The following is a 19,874-nucleotide window of genomic DNA, read 5'->3' as shown; positions in this document are numbered from 1 at the left end:
CACACGCGAGGGAAGCTCACCCAGCCCTGAAGCAGCGAAGCTGCACCGTGAGCACAGACGTGCACGGACCTAGGGACGGTCACAGAGTGAGGAGGCAGAAAACAAGTGCCGCATCCTGACGCACACGCGTGCAGTCTGGGAAAAGGGTGCAAACGAGCCTGTCTGCGAAGCAGAAAGAGACACGGAGAACAAACATATGGACACCAAGTGGGGAAAGGCGAGTGGCAGGAGTTGGGAGACTGGGATTAACGTGTATAACCGGCTTCCCAGGTGGCACGGTGGTAAAGAATCCGCCTGCCAATGCAGGAGACACATGACCTGCAGGTTCGATCCCTGGATCGGGAAGATCCTGGGGGGAGGAAATGGCACCCCACTCCAGTATTCTTGCCTGCAGAATCCCGTGGACCAAGGAGCCTGGCGGGCTACAGTCCACAGGGTCACAAAGAGTCAGACACAACTGAGCAATTGCACGCTGCTGCTGCTGCTGCTAAGTCGCTTCAGTCGTGTCCGACTCCGTGTGACCCCATAGACGGCAGCCCACCAGGCTCCCCCGTCCCCGGGATTCTCCAGGCACGAACACTGGAGCGGGTTGCCATCTCCTTCTCCAGTGCAAGAAAGTGAAAAGTGAAAGTGAAGTCGCTCAGTCGTGTCTGACTCTTAGCGACCCCGTGGACTGCAGCCCACCAGGCTCCTCCGCCCATGGGACTCTCCAGGCGAGAGTGCTGGAGCGGGCGCCATCGCGCACGCATGTGAAGCAGACACCTCGTGAGGACCTGCCCTGCGCGGGGCGCTCTGCTCAGCATGCTGTGGTGGCCTGATGGGAAGGCACTCCAACAAAGAGGGTCTGTGCAGGCAGACAGCTGGTGCACTTTGCTGCAGAGCAGAAGCTAGCACGGCATCGTAAAGCGACCACGTCCCGATAAAAAGAATGCAAACTAGACTTGAAAGGTCGAGCAGCAGGGCAGGGAAAGGGGCAAAGGAGGGGGCAGGAGCGCGTCGGAGCCAGGAGGAGCCCACGCAGGACCAGACTGAAGGCCTCCCGAGATCTCGCCAGGTCTAAACAATCCAGGGTTAGCCCGGCACAACTTCTACCACAGACTCGGACTCAGCCCTGGAACAGAGTCCCACGGCAGCACTCCATTCTGCAAATACGCACTTTGGAATTGGCCTTGGGCTGGCTTGCTTTCTTTGTCTTTATTGTATGCAATAATCTGAACCGTGTAATTCTGGTCCGGCATAAGACCTTGAATAATTGCTTTCGTTGCAGTGTTCTGGAGATTCAATTGATTGGTTTTTCCACCTAAAATAAAGCAGAAAGATAAATCAGTTCTAAGAAGTACATTAACTGTGTCCATTAAGAAATTTCATTAACCAAAAATCTAGATTTTAAAGGTGAAGATATTTAAAAACAGGTATAATGGTGAGTATGGCATAATACTTATTTTTCGTATAATTTCCATCCTCATTTTCAGTTATACTCTTCCCATTAGACAACTTAAACAGTTGTCTAAAGTAGGTGAAAACACATTCACAAACATCTTTTGCATACGCAGTGTTGCTTTGATACACTAGGGGAAAGCCACGCCTGAGATCAGAAGACAGTCAGCCCTGAATGTCAGACACACTCTGCAAGGAAAGGAGGCCACCTGAAAGTGAAGGGGAGGGTACGGACGGGCTGAGCGCAGTCACCAACACTGGCATGTTCCCAAAGCGAGTCAAAGCATCTCTGAAGCATTATTGGCGATCCATTACCCTGAATCTGAGCATCACTGGCTCAGCATGCCGAAGGAACCACTCATCGTCTGGCTGCTTAAAAGTTAGCTTCTTTCTGGAAAAGATCCCAAACTCCCATGGTCTCTCCATCAACCCAGACTGACCTCTAAGTTTTGCTGAAAATGCTAGTGATTCAGTATCAACTTGAACGCAAAGTTCCAGACACGCATTCTTCTCTATTTCTGGCAGTGGTTACTGCCTGAGAAAAGGAAAATTAACTTAAAACCGCTCCTCCAGCAGCAGCAGCAAAAGGGCCAGAAATCTGCTGAATTAATCAAGTAGAACACAGGCTACAGTGCATTTTAATCACAGGTAGCTCTGGTGGGAAAGAACCCGCCTGCTAATGCGGGAGACATAAGAGATGTGGGTTCAGTCCCTGGGTCGGGAAGATCCCGGGGAGGAGGGCATGGCAACCGCCTCCAGCATTCTTGCCTGGAGAATCCCGTGGACAGGGGAGCCTGGAGGGCCACAGTCCATAGGGTCACAAAGAGTCGGACACAACTGAAGTGACTTAGCACTCAATAAAATAAAATCAGTTATGTTAAGTCTGAAAAACGATGATCCTATCACCTCTGCTGCCCACCACTGTAAGGCAGAGCTGAGCTGAGCCTGTCTCCTGCCAAAACCCACCTCCATACATGCGTTTATGTCCAGGAGGCTAAACTTGGTTTCAGAAACACCTATCATTTAAAACTCATCCTTGACAAAGTGCATCAGATAAATCTTTCACTATGTGTTTCACTAAAAAGAAAAAAAAAAGCCTTAGAAAAACTCTGTGTACTAGAATTCCTCTCTGAGAGGCATAGGGTATACTATTTTAAAGACTGAGAATCCTGTAATAAAAAAGCTTTAACTCTGTTTAGAATAAGTGACTAAGTGAAGTCGCTCAGTCGTGTCCGACTCTTTGCGACCCCGTGAACTGTAGCCTACCAGGCTCCTCCGTCCATGGGATTTTCCAGGCAAGAGTACTGGAGTGGGGTGCCATTTCCTTCTCCAATGGCACTCTTCAAATTTATCTGACCATTAAACCATTTGATTATATAACAGCTATCACATCCTGCTAAAGATCATGGAAAGTGCTTTGGGAAAAACTGGTATAAACAATACGCAGAGCTCATCTCCTAGTGTTAAAACAGCTACAAACATCCTGCGTCTAGATTCATTTATGACTCCTTTTATTTACTCTGTTTACTTTAGGTTTGATCACGTCGATACCAGAGTGTCAAGACTGTCTTACTGGCTTGGGTCATGGCAGTATAGACGCTGAGTCGCCATGGAAAATAAACCCAGTTTTCATGGAGAAATTATCTGCTTTCTTCCTCCGTTTCTGTTTGTCACTGGGGTGTCTGAGCAGGAAGTGGAGGTCTGCTTTTGGAGACCTGGAGCTTCAGGAGCTGCAGGACACGGGCTAAGCAGTCGTGGCGCAGAGGCTCAGCTGCTCCACGGCACGTGGGGTCTTCCTGGACCAGGGATTGAACCCGGGTCCCCTGCGTTGGCAGGCGGTTCCCAGGCACTGCACGCCCAGGGAAGTCCTTCACGTCACTTCTAAGGGTCTGATCCTTCAGTCACACTTGCTTGGAGTACTGAAGAGTTTGGTGTTACCAGCAATCAATCCAAAAAATTAACCTACTGATTACTTGGAGGGAAACTAATTACTTTTTAAGACAAAGGGAATTCTCAGAGGTGCCACAAATAAGGGTCTTATATACTGGCCGTTCACATCACAATAATGTTCAAGAGCCTCTTAAATTTCCCACGAGGGTTTACTTTAGAAAACAAACTGCATTTTTAGAAGTCAAAGTTATTTAAAAATCGGGCAGTGTTCTACAATGAAGACTCTGAACGGAGGCTTGAGAATAAAGTAAAGTCGTCCATGACTGAGTCACTTCTGCGCGTCAACATGGGGAGAGTGTGCGTCGTCTTCTGAACCAGAGTCATTCTACGGAGGCTGCGCCTAACGTGCTGATAAGGAGACAAACGTGCCATCTGTCTGTGCTGTTTGAGATTTTAAATCCACTACAGAGTAAGATGCCCCCACTTAGAAGTAATAGAGCATGTCTTCCTCTTTAAATGAGCTGGGATGAGGCTTCCAACAGAAGGGAGTCCAGCTCTGTGTGACCATTTTTATCACCAGCAGAAGGAGCAAACGTTACGTTTATATGAACACATACACGGTACACAAACAGGCTAGTACTGAGTATTTACGTACTGTGTGAAATGGGGTTTTATGGGAAGAAGGGAGTCCTGAGAGACACACTGCGGAGCTTCTCTGCTACCATCACGGCTAAGGCTCACTGAGCCCCCGGGTGGGCCGGGCGCTGCTGCGCTTGTTTACCGGCCCATTTAGTCCCGCGACCAGTCCTTCCCGTGAATGTGCCAGCGCGCAGAGGAGGCTGCGGGCCCCACGGTCTGTATTTGTTCTCGCTGCCGTTCCCAGACTACGTTTTGAGTTTCAAGCCTCGTGGCAACCTCATGAGGCGGGCACCAATACTGCCGCACGTCCCACGGAAGAGGGAACCGGGGCGCCGAGACACTCAACGACCGGCTGGAATGAGGGAACAAGGGCTCGAGCGCGAGTCTCCAGGACACCCGCGCAGCAGCAGCAGTCCTCTGCATGCCTGCAGCTCTCTTTGTTTTGCTTTTTTGGCCATGCTGCATGGCTTACAGGATTTTAGTCCCCTGACCGGGGATTGAACCCCAGGGCCTTGGCAACGAGAACGTCAAGTCCTAACCACCAGGTAATTCCCAACGTGCTGTGTACTGTTTCAGGTGATTATAAATCAAAAACATGAAATGAGAAAGGAAAAACCCAACCAAAATTTAACTGTTAAAAGTTTTACACAACTATTTCATCCTCATGATCAGTAAGTTTGTTTAACTTTTGCTTTTCTTGCTTTAATGCCCACTGTGTCTACTTAGAGTTTATAACTTCATGCCCACTGTGTCTACTTAGAGTTTATAACTTCATGCATCATTGCTGAACAATATTCTATTAAGCTAATTAATCGTAGGTGGCTCAGTGGTAAAGAATCTGCCTGCCAGTGCAGGAGACTCAGGAGACCCAGGTTTGATTCCTGGCTGGAGAAGATCCCCTGGAGGAGGAAATGACAACCCACTCCAGTATTTTTTCCTGGAAAATTCCATGAACAGAGGAGACTGGCAGGCTATAACCTACAGGGTTGCAAAAGAGTCGGACATAACTTAGTGACTAAAGAACAACATAATTAATCATAATTTACTCAGCTGGTCACAACCATTGGAGGTAACTTTCAAGCGTCCAGAGACCAAAAGTATTCATCCATGTTGAAACAGAGGTAGTGAGGATTTTTGATAGTATGAAAATTATGGTGAGCCCCATAGCTAGTCTTTAGATTTGAGGCAATATTATTTTCTTGAGTAGAGGATAAGATTTCAAGCTCAAAAGATTAAATAAGACAAAACTCTTTCAAGTGAGATTAAAGCAACACTTAGCACTATACATTTTCGTTTCCTGTGTGCCGAAAGTTGCTAATACTCTAAAACACAGTTGATTTTTTTACCTGAAGTTGGAGTCACAAGAAGTTTGTATCCACCAAATTTCCCTCTTGGAGCCTTCCATGAAATCTGGATACTATCATGAGATAACACATTATATCTTAACCTTGTGGGTGGAGGGACTGAAAAGGAAAAACAAAAGTTGTTTAAAAGTTGAAGCTTTTAAGCTTTCGTTGTTAAACTGAAAAGCCAAAGTAACGTAATCAGAATACTCAAGAGTCAAGACTTCACGTTCTTTCTACAGCCCGTTAGTGAATTGATCTGTTTGCAAAATAACACAAACCCAAGAGCATTTGTTTCTGACTCAAGAGGTAAGCATTTGCCAAGTAGTACTGATCTTGTGTACTTTTTCCTGTGGTCATGTATGGATGTGAGAGTTGGACTACAAAGAAAGCTGAGCGCTGAAGAATTGATGCTTTTGAACTCTTGAGAGTCCCTTGGACTGCAAGGAGAGCCAACCAGTCCATTCTAAAGGAGATCAGACCCGGGTATTCTTTGGAAGGAATGATGCTAAAGCTGAAACTCCAGTACTTTGGCCACCTCATGCGAAGAGTTGACTCACTGGAGAAGACTGATGCTGGGAGGGATTGGGAGCAGGAGGAGAAGGGGACGACAGAGGATGAGATGGCTGGGTGGCATCACCGACTCGATGGACATGGGTTTGGGTGGACTCTGGGAGCTGGTTATGGCCAGGGAGGCCTGGCGTGCTGCGGTCCATGGGGTCGCAAAGAGTCGGACATGACTGAGTGACTGAACTGAACTGAACGGAACTGATCTTGTGACAAACAACTGTGATTTAGGGTTAGAAATGTAACACCCTCTTCTAGCTTAATGGAGCCAACCTTGCAAAGTAACTTTATTATGTTACAAGGATGAACGTTTCTGCTCTGAACACATGAACTGTTGTAATCTAGATAGACTGTGATCTGTTTTATGTCGTTAGGTTTCCACTTTATTAATTCAGTAATTTTTATGATATGATAATTTAAGGCTATTACAGACATAGTAATAAGGTCAATCTTTTCCAATAGTTCACTAAAAAGGTCTATACTGCTTTTTTGTGTAAGTCATTCAAACTTCAAAACATGTTCTTGGAACTCTTACATCAATGTTCCAGAATTTCAAAAGAAATACTTTCATAAGATTTTTACTGTATAATATATAAATTAGTTTGTCACAAAAGAAAATTTAATGCTTGACAGAAAAGTCAGCACTTGTTACCTACCTCTATGCCTGGTCTTTCTTTCCCCCTTTATGACAGAGTCCAGGGAAGGAAAGAAATACTCATTTCGATAGGTATGTAGTATTATGTGGGGTTTAGATGTTAGTTTGGGTCCCAGTCCTGTCACTTATTAGATGGATAATCTTGAGCAAGTGACTGCTCCATTCAAAGCCTTGTTCTTAGAAAATCTGGCACAGAATGCGTGACGGCGTTAGCGGGGGCAACGGACACAATCTGCTGTAATATGTTCAACAAACGTTTGTTCCCATCCAGCCTTACTCCATCTAATGGATGGTCTCTAAAGCTTATTAATACTCACAAAAATACATTACTGTCCCAATTTTATACATGAGGGGAGCAAGAAGACGCTAAGACATTCATCCAGGTTCACACACTGGCTCATGACCATCTTTGACCCCAAACAAAATGCTCTTTTTCTTCAGGAGAAGATTTATATTAAGAAGTCACCCTTCACTGAGCTAGAAGAATGGGCGATTTACTCCTCATCACGCTCTCTTCTCATCTGAAATCAGTGAGCACCGAAGAACACAACCTTAAGAGCAGTGTTCTCTTTCTACTTGCCCTTTGCTACATTTCAGTAAAGAATGCTAGTCGAGCAATAAACACACCAGCTTCCCATTCTCAGTTTGACATGAACGAGTCTATATTTCTCCGGCTTATGGGAAAGTATGGATTTATCATAAGAACTACTATTCTGAGCTACAAGAGAAGGTGGGCTAAGCCTAAATTTGGATGAACAGAGAAACTGATACTAGTTTGCTTCCTCTGGAACTTGGGGAGAAAAATCTATTTATAGGTAGATTCTTATTATTTACAGAAGAAAATTAAAAAGAAGAATTTTAAAATGCTAAACAGTGCATGCAGTTTCTGAGCCAAGCCTTGCCAGTGGGCTGGTGGACTTGGTTGGCCGAGCCTTCTGCAAGGTTTTGCATGAATGCTTAGGAGGCAGGGGGCGGGCACGCCTGGGAAGCGTCGAGTGAGGCTGCCATCTGGGCAGTCCCCGAAGGATCGTCCGATCTATCTGCACCCAGGCGTCCTGCCTGACACCTCAGGGAGGGCAGAGAACTAACACTCAGAACTCCTAGGTTAAATATTAGAAATCTTTGTAGTATGTTCTACCCAGGCTACTGTTCTTTAAATGCAAGCTTTTAGCCTGCAACATCTTTTTAGTCAACAGCTGACCTTCCGAATCTCCAGGAGAAGTGATGAGGGTGACCATATCCAGACACCAGATCACACCCGCAGATCATGGATGGCACTCCAGAACCCAGAATGGCAATATCTTCCATTGAACCACTCCAGGAAATAAAAGTGAAGCAAAGGCACCAACCCAACCCATCAACGTTCAAAAACAACTTACAAATGGTTTATATGATGACGGTCCCATTACAACTACAAGCAAAACGCAATATTGCCATTTTCTTTTATCAACAGAACCCGTCTATTGCCTATGTATGCACAAACAGTCTCACCATTATTAAAAGGAAATCTTGGTTAGACACAAAGTTTACATTTCCTTCAGGTTTTTGCCTTTAGGGAAAAAAAGTGAGAAAAGAAAGAAAGCAGCATGAGGTCACAGCTTCGAGCATCAGAGACAGCTCCAATTGTACATTTGGACAGCACTGGGACTTCCGCCAAGGCAAGGGCAGAAAGGTCGACAGGAACACTGCGAGCGCAGGGCAGAGGCCACCATTCTCATCTCACGAACCAAACAGGTGAGTATATTTAATACCAGAGCCGTGATTTTTCTTTCTGCAAGCACTCAGGAGCCCCTTCAATAAGTGTATGTACTTAACTCCAGTAATAAATATAGATGCTTGCATGAACTTGACTCAAAAGTTAATCTGTGTCAGTTAAATCTTTTTTTTTAATTTCAAGGTATTTTTTTCTTTTTGATGCAGTTGTAGATGGGACTGTGTTATTTCTCTCTCTCTTTTTTTTCCCCTTGGTGTATAATTGCTTTGCAAAGCTGTGCTAGTTTCTGTACAACAGAAAAACTCTGTGCTATACAAGAAAGTGAGTCAGCTATATATACATAGGTCCACTCCCGCCAAGCCTCCTTCCAACCTCCACTCAACAGTTAAAATTTACTCCTCTTAAAAAAGACAAAAGTTAAATATAAAGCTTGATTTCTGGCACACGCTGAGAACCCAGAGTAAGCCAGCAAACTCATCTTTCATACAGTGACATCAGGCAGTCTATGTGAGCTAGGGCCAGTTACAACATTTGTGAAAATACAACCTTCATTCCAAAATGTGAAAATACAACCTTCATTCCAAAGGGGGCCTGCAAGGGGGGACTAAGGAGCGTCCAGTTGTTGACTGCAGGGTTAAGCTCGTTGCTGAAAGTACAGGGATATTTTTATTTTGCTGTGCTGTATTTGAGAGGGAAGATTTTTCTTTAAAGATTTTCACCATAATCATCCTCATAGAAATCAAAGCTCAAAGGCAGAAAAGGAATGTTTATTTCATTCTAAAAAAGCCTCACTGTTATCAGGTACTTAGGAAATTTCATTTCATGACATGACAATTCATTAAAGGGCTGATTTTCTGCCCTCCCTCCCTCCCTCCCTCCCTCCCTCCCTCCCTTCCTTCCTTCTACTTCCACTCAGCTCCGCTGAAACCTTGCTGTTTTGACAAGGGACAACTTATGTTTATTTCTAATGGAATAGTCTCATTCATTTCTTGAAACACTAATTTTTACCACCAGGGAAGTCCCTCACTGAAACACTGCCTCTCACCAAGGAACCCTAACATGAAGATCTGCTCCTCCCTGCCCACAGTCACCTCCCTTCTGAATTTCCAACAGCACCTTGGTTTTCTTCCAAGGAACAGCACGCCCTCCCCGCTGCTCGGAGCCTTGGCTGCGCTGTCTGCCATCCTCCCTTGGCGAAGTGCGGAGAACATGACTCGAAGCAGTCAGGCAGACTCTCCCAAGAATCTGAAACTCGTGTCCAGCCACAGAAGGATGGAAAACAGCTCTGACATTTCATTCCAAAAACATACCCTCAAAGAAACTGTCACTAGTGCCTAGAAGCTACATCCAGCGTGTTCCCGGATCCCTGCACTTTCCAAAGCTTATTTAACTGTTGTATGAACCACTTCACGGTCTACCAGTAAATACACTTTTTGCTTAAACTGGGCAGAGAAAGTTTACTTTATTTGCAACCAGAAATCTCTGAGTGATGGAAATGGAGCCACGTGGGCAGCAAGAGTATCTCCCCTTTCAAAACACAGTTCAGGGTGCTATCTCAAAGAAATGACTTTGGCAAAAGATACTGAAACAGCAGAAGATTATTTGGCTTATTTTTCCAAGTGATCTTCAAAAAATCCCAAACAAACAAGAAAAGACCTTAGCTTTTATCTCATTTTTTAACTAAATGCATTTAGAGAACACTTATTCCATAAGTAGGAGAAATTAAAATTTGAGGGAAATTTATCATGGGATATGCCAGAGGGTTCTTTTCTTCTTGCATAGAACCTATTCAGCATCTGTCAGGCCCTTAGTAACCTTTAGACTGTGCATTCAATTTTAAAGAAAGGAGCAAAAATAAGGACCAGGTATGAAGTGGCACAAATATTGTGTAGACACTCTTTTAAAGAGACAAGGCATGAGCGAGACACATAGGCACACACCTTACAGCTCCTTATTAATAGAATTGATTTTACAAATTTGACTTTAGTTATTAAATTTGCACGACATTTCAGAAGTATATTAAATGAGCCATTTAACCATCTACGGCAAAATTAATATGCTCAGCCATAGTGACCTGTAACTTCATCAACCTTGGTGCCACATTTCTACAATGTAAACAGCTGGTAAAATTGAGAAAAAGCCAACATGTGACCCTGCCTGAAAACACAGCTGAACCAGTGAAGCACTAGTAAGGCAAATAAAATAAAAAACGATCATCAGAACCAACATGGCTAGACTCCCAGACCCCCATGAATTTCTCATAAGTTTTCCATACCTTGACCCTGGACAATGGTGCAAAGATAAGTAATCACAAAAAATGCTGGAAACACCCAGTACTGCATCTTGCAGGGAAAAATCTTCATTTTATTTCTTGTTTTCCACATGGGATGCAACAGCAGTCCTAGAAACAGAGAGCACAGGGGTATTTTGAGAAGGCTGAAAATAAAATATACGTAGTCATCTGGAGCAGGCAAACCAGCCAAGATGTGCTGGTATTTTCAGGAAGTAACTCGTTCCTCAGGGCACTGTATATTTCACTCTAAACATAAACTAATAAAAGGAAGATTTTTGACCAGATGCTGTAAAGGCAGAGACTGATTGGGAATACATGGTCATCGCCCTGTTTCACTAACGCGGCGTGATTCGGGATCCGGCGCGGATGCTGGCGCAGCTGCACCCTGAGGCAGCCGCTGCGGAACCTGCTTCTTGAGTCCTCCCCGCAGGGAACTCTTCCGTGGTCCTTCCACCCGGCGCTCACTGAAGAAGGAGATGACTGGGGCCTCTTTAGCAGCTTCTCAGCAGAACTCAGCCCTGCGCAGGAGCCCACACAGGGCCCCCCTGGGAGGGTCCCATAACTCAGAGAGGCGGGTCTAGGGGGTGGGGAGGACTTGCAGCGCCGCGGCTGCCCGTGGAATGCAGCCCTTTGCTGCTGCTTGCTCTTCCAAAGTTCCCGTAAGACTGACACCAGTCAAGTCTTTAGAGATGAAGAGTCAGGTCTCTGTGGGGCAAAACCTGGGCAATGACGTGTCTGAGGGCCTCCAAGCTTCTGTCCGACTCGGGTCTGCGAGCAAGCCTTCACAGTGCCCCCAGGCCTGAATTTTTGCAATCCTGGACTGTCTCTGCAACTCACTGATTACCCAAGAGTCACTTCAGCATCTGCTAATCAGACACTTTTTAGGGTCTAAAGAGCCCTCTGGGAACCCTCCTCCCAAGCCAACCCACCTTCCTTGTGTCTGCGTGTGACTGCTTCTATGCCAGGTCAGTTTTGTATGACTGTTTTCTTCTAGATCTATGTTAATAACCAGAATTGACTGAGAGCATTCATTTCTTAAAAGGTCTGGTGTCAAGATCATTCTAGCTTTATTTTTAAAAATGTTAGAAAGTTTTCTATATTTTCATTGTTGTGCAATAGCTTAAGTACCATGAGAATGACATACTCTCAAAGCCAAAGAGTAATTTGAGAGAGAAAATCATATGAGCCTCTTCCCTTCTGGAAGCTACTTCCTACAGAACTTTTGTCTTATTTATAAATCTACTTAGCTTATTTACTTCTTGGTTTTCTAGTCTGGATATTTTCCCATGAAGTTATTCTTCTAAATATTTTAATTTTAAATTTATTTTTAAATTGAAGGATAATTGCTTTACAGAATCGTGTTGGTTTCTGCCAAACATCAACACGAATCAGCCACAGATACACGTATGTCCCCTCCCTCTGAAACCTCCCTCCCGCCTCCCTCCCCATCCCGCCTCTAATCTTTTCATTTTGATCTTCACATTTATTAGCACAGAGTTGTGTGATCTCTCAATCGGCAACATATTTTCTGGTTATAGCTCCATTTGCTGTTGTTGCTAACTCGTGTGCGACTCTTTGTGATCCCTCGGACTGTACCCCACCAGCTCCTCTGAATATGGGATTTCCCAGGCAAGAATACTAGAATGGGTTGCCAATTCCTTCTCGAGGGGATCCTCCAAACCCAGGGATTGAAGCACGTTTCCTGCACTGCAAGCTGACCCTTTACCGCTGAGCCACTTGGGAAGGCTCCACTCTCAGCCTCAAACTGACGTTCTCCTACCTTTGTCTTCTCCCTCCGAAACAGACAAGCTAAGCGTTTGTCCAGATTACGATTTTCTGAGGACAGTGTTTTCTGACTTGCTGTATTAGTTCTGTGCTTTTCTTGCTGCTCTTGGTTTTTGTTGCTTTGTTGTCTTTTTCGTTATTTAGTCCTTAGTGCAATTTTCTTTATTTGAGGCCATTAGTTTTCCTCTGGATATTGTTGGGCAGCCACATACAAGCTTTAATCGCCTTTTTAACACAAGAGTTATTTCAGTGAATGTAGCAAAAGATAACTCTATGAACCTTCAAAACAATATGATTTCAGATGATTCATGCACTTAAACTTAATCTGGTTTTATTCCAGAGTAACACAGTATATCCAAGGAAATAACTATACGCCTTCAAGGAATCATTTGTAAAAAATTTTTCTTGGCAACTACTTTTTATGATATCCAGGGACAGTCTAGCATGCAGCTCTTTTGTGTTGCAACTAAAGGAAGATACATGTGTTTTAATAATCACATAATCATGTTAAGGTTCTATAATAAAAAAATTAAAGAATATACTCGTTTATATAGAGCGGTCCAAAAAATATCTCCCCCAACCCGCCTACCAGACTTCCAAAATGCTAATTACTAACGAATATTTTAAATTAAGACATTCACATACAGGAAGCCCCTTAAAATTCCTAATGGAATGGGCAACATATTGAGTGGCTATTTTATATATAATATATATGGCTTTTTAGCTGGATGAATTTATTATTAATTTGTTACAGATTACTGAACCAACTATTTGTCAGAGTACAGAAGAAATGGGACAAATGGAGAATCCGAATTAAATACAGGGAGAAAGGCCCCGAGTCATCGAGCCCTCTAACCCTGCCGAGGCAGGCAGAACAAGATTAGGTGGGTCATCCCAGGGGTCGTGGGACTGACTCCCCAGGCAGTGCTAGAGGTAAAGAGTCCGCCTGCAGTGCAGCAGACCCGGGCTCAGTCCCTGGGTGGGGAAGACCCCCTGGAGGAGGGCATGGCAACCCACCCCAGTGTTCTTGCCTGGAGAACCCCATGGACAGAGGAGCCTGGCAGGCTACAGTCCACAGGGTCAGAGAGTCGGACACAACTGAAGTGACTTGGCACGCACGCACTCCAGAAGGCTGTAAGTGACTTTTCTGTAGATAAAAGGCCTGAATATGGAGGGTCTGAGAAATCTGTATGCAGGTCAGGAAGCAACAGTTAGAACTGGACATGGAACAACAGACTGGTTCCAAATAGGAAAAGCAGTGCGTCAAGGCTGTATATTGTCACCCTGCTTATTTAACTTATATGCAGAGTACATCATGAGAAATGCTGGACTGGAAGAAACACAAGCTGGAATCAAGATTGCTGGGAGAAATATCAATAACCTCAGATATGCAGATGACACCACTCTTATGGCAGAAAGTGAAGAGGAGCTAAAGAGCCTCTTGATGAAAGTGAAAGAAGAGAGTGAAAAAGTTGGCTTAAAGCTCAACATTCAGAAAACGAAGATCATGGCATCCGGTCCCATCACTTCATGGGAAATAGATGGGGAAACAGTGGAAACAGTGTCAGACTTTATTTTGGGGGCTCCAAAATCACTGCAGATGGTGACTGCAGCCATGAAATTAAAAGACGCTTACTCCTTGGAAGGAAAGTTATGACCAACCTAGATAGCATATTCAAAAGCAGAGACATTACTTTGCCGACTAAAATCCATCTAGTCAAGGCTATGGTTTCTCCTGTGGTCATGTATGGATGTGAGAGTTGGACTGTGAAGAAGGCTGAACGCTGAAGAATTGATGCTTTTGAACTGTGGTTTTGGAGAAGACTCTTGAGAGTCCCTTGGACTGCAAGGAGATCCAAGCAGTTCATTCTGAAGGAGATCAGCCCTGGGATTTCTTTGGAAGGAATGGTGCTAAAGCTGAAACTCCAGTACTTTGGCCACCTCATGGGAAGAGTTGACTCATTGGAAAAGACCCTGATGCTGGGAGGGATTGGGGGCAGGAGGAGAAGGGGACGACCGAGGATGAGATGGCTGGATGGCATCACGGACTCGATGGATGTGAGTCTGAGTGAATTCTGGGACTTGGTGATGGACAGGGAGGCCTGGCATGCTGCGATTCATGGGGTCGCAAAGAGTTGGACGCGACTGAACTGAACTGAACTGAACAGGTATAGGAGCAGGCATCAGCTCCATCAGGACCAAGACCACGCCCCTCAAAGAACTGCAGCAGTGGAATCACTCTCAACCCAAAACAAATGTTCTAAGATTTTGTTCCCCAAATATGATACCCACAAGGCTCAATGAGAACGTGGCAAAGAGAGAGGTAAGCAAACAACTTGCCTTTCTGCCTGCCCTTTGAGAACGGGGATTTTCTCAGGCATCCTCAATACCATGCTGACACAGGAAAGGAAGTCCTTTCCAAGCTGCAGTCCAGAGCAGTTCTCATCAAAGCACTGCAGTCCAGGTATTGTGGAGCAGTGCTTAACATGCCACGTTAGAAGCTGACCTGCATTCCACACAATGTAAATAAATAAACAAACAGACCAATGAACCGGTGCTACCCTTGACTTGGCAGCTGCTTTCTGAAAACTGCTTATTATTGCTGTTGTTCAGCCACTAAACAACAGCGACTCTCTGTGACCCCGTGGACTGCAGCACGCCAGGCTCCTCTGTCCTTCACCATCTCCCAGAGTTTGCTCAAATTCACATTCATTGAATCAGTGACACCATCCAACCATCTCATCCTCTGCCATCCCCTTCTCTTCTTGCCCTCAATCTTCCTCAGCAGCAGGGTCTTTTCCAATGAGTCAGCTCATCAGGTGGCCAAAGTACTGGAGCTTCAGCTTCAGTACCAGTCCCTCCTTGCATATTATTTATACAGAAAGAAAACTGCAGCCAGAGCTTTTCTTTAAACTCTTCCTTTCTTATTGTTTATTTTAAATGAGATTAAGTAATACCATATTGGGAGAAGTGGAATTTTCATTTTCCCAAGGTTTTATGCCAAGTCTTTCATTTGGACAGTAAAATAGGGGTGAGAAAAAATTCCAATTTCTGTTAAACTGCTATGAGATATTTTTAAAATGTCAAAGCCTAATTTGCTGAAACATTGCCTAAAACCTTGCACAAAACAAATAACGCTGCCTTAATTTTTTTTTTTTTGGCTTAAAAACATCATGTTAGAAATGGCCATTTAGCTGTATTACTACAGAAGGTATAAACCCAGTTTGGGGAAAGTTAATAATGTTTAGCACAAGTTTTCTCAAAACACTGTTACTCTATTATGCAATCAGTAACTTAAAACTATCCCCATTAGGACTAACTGACCCGTCCCCGGCTTCATATGTTTGTGTTATCCAATCTTATTTATACAATTAAGTTTAAGAAGGAGCAGAGGCCTTATGCAAGCCAGTTTTATCAAAATCCCTTAAAATATTTATCATAAAGTTTGTGTAAACTACTCACATAAACACACACACGCACACACACACAGACTTACACACACACACACAAGCAAGGCTTGGATAGTGCTCCAGTCAGTCAGCGCTGACACACGAGAAAACCATAAGCTTGCTGCCAGCCATCTGGGATACCAGGCCCTGCGAGGGGCTGTTGTTTGTAGCTTCAGAATATTCATTCCAGCAGTCACTACCGAGAGTCCTACTAGCTTTCTGCTCGTGTTAGTCCCTCAGTCGTGTCCAGCTCTTTGAGACTCTGTGGACTATAGCCTGCCAGGCTCTGCTGCCCGCCAGGCTCTGCTGTCCACAGCATTCTCCAGGCAAGAGCACTGGAGTGGGTTGCCATTCCCTTCTCCAGGGGATCTTCCTGACCCAGGGATGGAAGCCAGGTCTCCCGCATTGCAGGCGGATTCGTTACCCTCTGAGCCACCAAGCCACTCTACTCTAAGGGAGATACAAAATTTCCTACTATATGGTCCCTGTGTCAGCTCACTTATAATTTTATTGATAAAGACCACAAGCAAATTTACAGAACTAAATGAAGTAAGTGTGAAATACAACAGAGGTAACACAGACTGGAACCATGAGTAGAAATCTGGGCGCGAGGAAGACGTATCCACCAATAATTTGCTAGGGGCTCCCGACTAACCAGTTTAACCACTCCATGACTTGGTCTCTTTATCTGTAAAATGACCAAGCGCACATCCACCTTATAGGATTGTGATGATGGAAACACAGGCAGCTCTCCAAAAGTTCTGACTAGCAGCATGCTAGCAACAAGGTGAAAGAATGTAAGGCAAAGGCAGGCAAATCATCAAGGAGCTTACTACTTGGGTAGACACTAAAGGACGAAGAGACTCATGAGAGACCCCATCTCATGAAGGCTGTGGGACGAACTTGGTATAAAAGTTGAGACAGGGACAGAAGATCCAGTTAAGGACACAGCACCATTATCCGCATGGCTGAACTACTTTAAACTTTTCTAAGAACATTCCTATCCATGTTTTACCCTTGTCCAGATGACAGCTCTGTACAGGTTCAAAATCGTCAACCATAAGAAGACCTGGAATCTTTGACTGAAGACTAATTCTTAGCAGCTCTGGTTGACAAGCCCCCGCAAAGAACATTGGAAAGGCACGGGCATGATTCAGCGGGAATTAAGCCCGGGAAAAGTAAGAGTCAGAAGCACAGAATGGATGTCTTCAGATATTTGAAGGGCTTTCACGTGGAAGATAAAACAAGATTTTCTTGTGCAGCTTCTGCAAATAGCACTAGAATCGACAGAGGGAGCCCCACAGACATGGATTTGGACCGAAACATCCTCCAACACTCAGAACACGCTTGGCCCTTCTACAGGCAGGTCTGAGAAAGCAGCTGGCTGCGTTATACCCGTGAGAGATGTTGTCGAAGGGATTCCTGGATTTGTGGCAGGGGAACTGAACAAAATGACCTTTATGTTCGAGCTCTTTCCGGACTCTGTGGTTTAGTCACTAACCCGTGTCCAACTCATTATGACCCCATGCACTGCAGCCCGCCAGGCTCCTCTGTCCATGGAATTCTCCAGGCAAGAATACTGGAGTGGGTTGCCATTTCCTTTTCCAGGGGATTTCCTGACCTAGGGACCAAACCCATGTGTCCTGCATTGGCAGGTGGATTCTTTACCATGGAGCCACCTGGGAAGCCCTTTTCTGGATTCTACATTATTACTTTAGTATCCAGTTTAACTTCTGGGAGACAGCAAACTCCAGGAGCAGCAGAGGACAGAGGAGCCTGGCCTGCTGCTGTTCGCAGGGTGGCAGAGTTGGCCACGACTTAGCAACTGGATAACAACGAGAGACCCATATTATGGGAGAACTTTTCAGATAGTTGATCTGTGTCTACAGATCTGCAGATAAGAAAGCAAAGACTAAGAACAGGGCTGATGTTACAGCCCAGGGTGTTGACGTTGTTTAGTTTTCGTAATTTCTTCTCTCCAGTGAAAGTACCACTAGAAAGTACCTCCTCACGTCTAGAATAACCAAAAGGCTTTTCAGGATTGGTTAAGAAGTCTACTTAGAAACAGACCCTGGAGGAAATCAGTGTTTATCACTCTTTTCTGTCAGCCTCACGACACAGGAGAAAACAGCTCCAAGTTAGAAATAAAGCCCTAGCTGTGTTACTGTTAGCTTGGTGACTTGTCTTTCTTCCTCTGAGCGAACTCCCCACTGTGCAGGCATTGTGATTAGAAATCAAGTGGAAAGCCACAGTCTTATTAGCATAAAGTGTCAAAGGGCAAAAGAGTTCAGGAATGCCAGAGACTAAACTTGAGAAAGGGTGCCTCAGAAAAGAGTGAGCCACAAGTAGGGTGAATCGACAACACACAACCAAAAAAAAAACCACGCCCCTCGAGTTCCAGACAATTCAGAATAAAGGGTCAATTAGGGCTTCCCAGATAGCTCAGTTATTGGAAAAGACCCTGATGCTGGGAAAGATTGAGGGCAGGAGGAGAAGGGGACGACAGAGGATGAGATGGTTGGATGGCATCATTGACTCAATGGACGCGGGTTTGGGTGGACTCCAGGAATCGGTGATGGACAGGGAGGCCTGGCGAGCTGCAGTCCAGGGGGTCGCAGAGAGTCAGACACGACTGAGACTGAACTGAACTGAACAGATAGCGCAGTTAGTAAAGAATCCGCCTGCCATGCAGGAGACCCTGGTTCAATCCCTGGGTCTGGAAGATCCCCTGGAGAAGGGAAAGGCTCCCCACTCCAGTGTTCTGGCCTGGGGAGAATTCCATGGGCTGTATAGTCCATGGGGTCGCAAAGAGTCGGACACAACTGAGCGACTGTCACTTCCACTAGTCAAGAAAATCATAAATAAATATACACTTAATATAATAATCCTACTCTGTCAACTATTAATTGATATTTATTGAACACTACATACAATAACTACAGGATACATCTTAAAAAAATTTTTTTTCTTACAAAGTAGGCATTGTAAAATGAGTAGGCCCTAAAATGAGAGCTCATAAACTTCAAAAGACTCAAAAGTTTGCAGAGTATGTTTTCTGACAACAGAATTAAATTAGAAATTAATAATATATCTTTACAAACTCAAAATGGAAATTAAGTAACATGCTTCTAATTAATCCATGGGTCAAATGAGAAATCACAATGGAAATTTTAAATTTTAAAAATAGTTGAAAGGGAATAAAAGTAAGAAGATTTTCCACATGAAAATCTGTGGGATGCAACCTAAGAATTAGAGATAAATATTTACATAAGAAAGAAGAAAGATTTAAAAACCAGTGATCTAGTAAAATAAAAAATAAATAAATTAAAAATAAATAAAATAAAAAATAAACTTAAAAAAAATAAAATAAAAATCAGTGATCTACTTTTTCACTTGAAGGAGACATAAAAAGAGCAAATAAAACCCTAATTAAATTGAAGGATTAATAAAGAGAAGCATAAAAACCAAAGATACCTGAAACAAATATTAGTGGAAATTAACAAGGCTAAATTTTGCTTATTTAAAATATTAATACAAGTGAAAAATATTTATAAAGGGTGATCAGTCTACAACAGATTGCCTTTGCTTCTTATCCCATTGTGACTCTCCAGCTGACTTCACGGCCCCTGTAACTCTACTTTCTGAGTCTTGGGTACTGGAAGACATGTAGGTGGGCAGTTTAACCCATACTCCACAACGTTCAAAGTGCATTACAGCCCATCGGTAGGTACTGATCGCGTGATCAGTGACTGAGCGGGCAGGGCTGAGGCGCACAGCCAGCCGAGGCCGAGGAGCACTGGGGAGCCAGGGGCCTTCTCTCCAGCTCGTGTGCAAAACTGATCTCCAGGGGACACGGTGCCCTTCCTCCTCCAACAGGTCCCAAGGGACCCTCTTCTAAATCCCAGAAAGACCTTATGTAGGATCAGAGCAGTCCAGTGAATGGCTCAAATGCAAAGGGGTGTGGGTGTGGGTGGGTGTGTGTGGGGGGATAGGGGTGTGGGAGTGTGGGGGTGTGGTGGTGTGGGTGTGGTGTGTGTGTGGGGGGTTGTGTGTGTGGGTGTGAGGGTGTGGGTGGGTGTGTGTGGGGGGGGTAGGGGTGTGG

At 44.6% G+C, this 19,874-nt stretch overlaps 1 protein-coding gene across 5 annotated transcripts in view; it reads right to left on the bottom strand.

The window, feature by feature from the left end:
- The window catches only part of COL14A1 (collagen type XIV alpha 1 chain), a 222,187-nt gene that overhangs the window by 196,511 nt on the left and 5,802 nt on the right, over positions 1-19,874 (bottom strand). For all 5 annotated transcript variants that reach the window (XR_005724651.1, XR_005724650.1, XM_040261792.1 and 2 more), the window contains exons 2-4: positions 10,521-10,646; positions 5,313-5,429; positions 1,157-1,300 (exon numbers count right to left, since the gene is read on the bottom strand). Coding sequence is in view for 3 of the 5 variants with exons in the window: in XM_040261792.1 (XP_040117726.1) it covers positions 1,157-1,300; positions 5,313-5,429; positions 10,521-10,629 (370 nt within the window). In the remaining 2 variants the exon portion in view is untranslated. The remainder of the gene's footprint in view (positions 1-1,156; positions 1,301-5,312; positions 5,430-10,520; positions 10,647-19,874) is intronic.

This window comes from Oryx dammah, unplaced genomic scaffold (assembly GCF_014754425.2).
Source record: "Oryx dammah isolate SB20612 unplaced genomic scaffold, SCBI_Odam_1.1 HiC_scaffold_19, whole genome shotgun sequence".
NCBI classification, from domain to species: domain Eukaryota; kingdom Metazoa; phylum Chordata; class Mammalia; order Artiodactyla; family Bovidae; genus Oryx; species Oryx dammah.
This window is presented reverse-complemented; position numbering and strand designations above follow the sequence as displayed.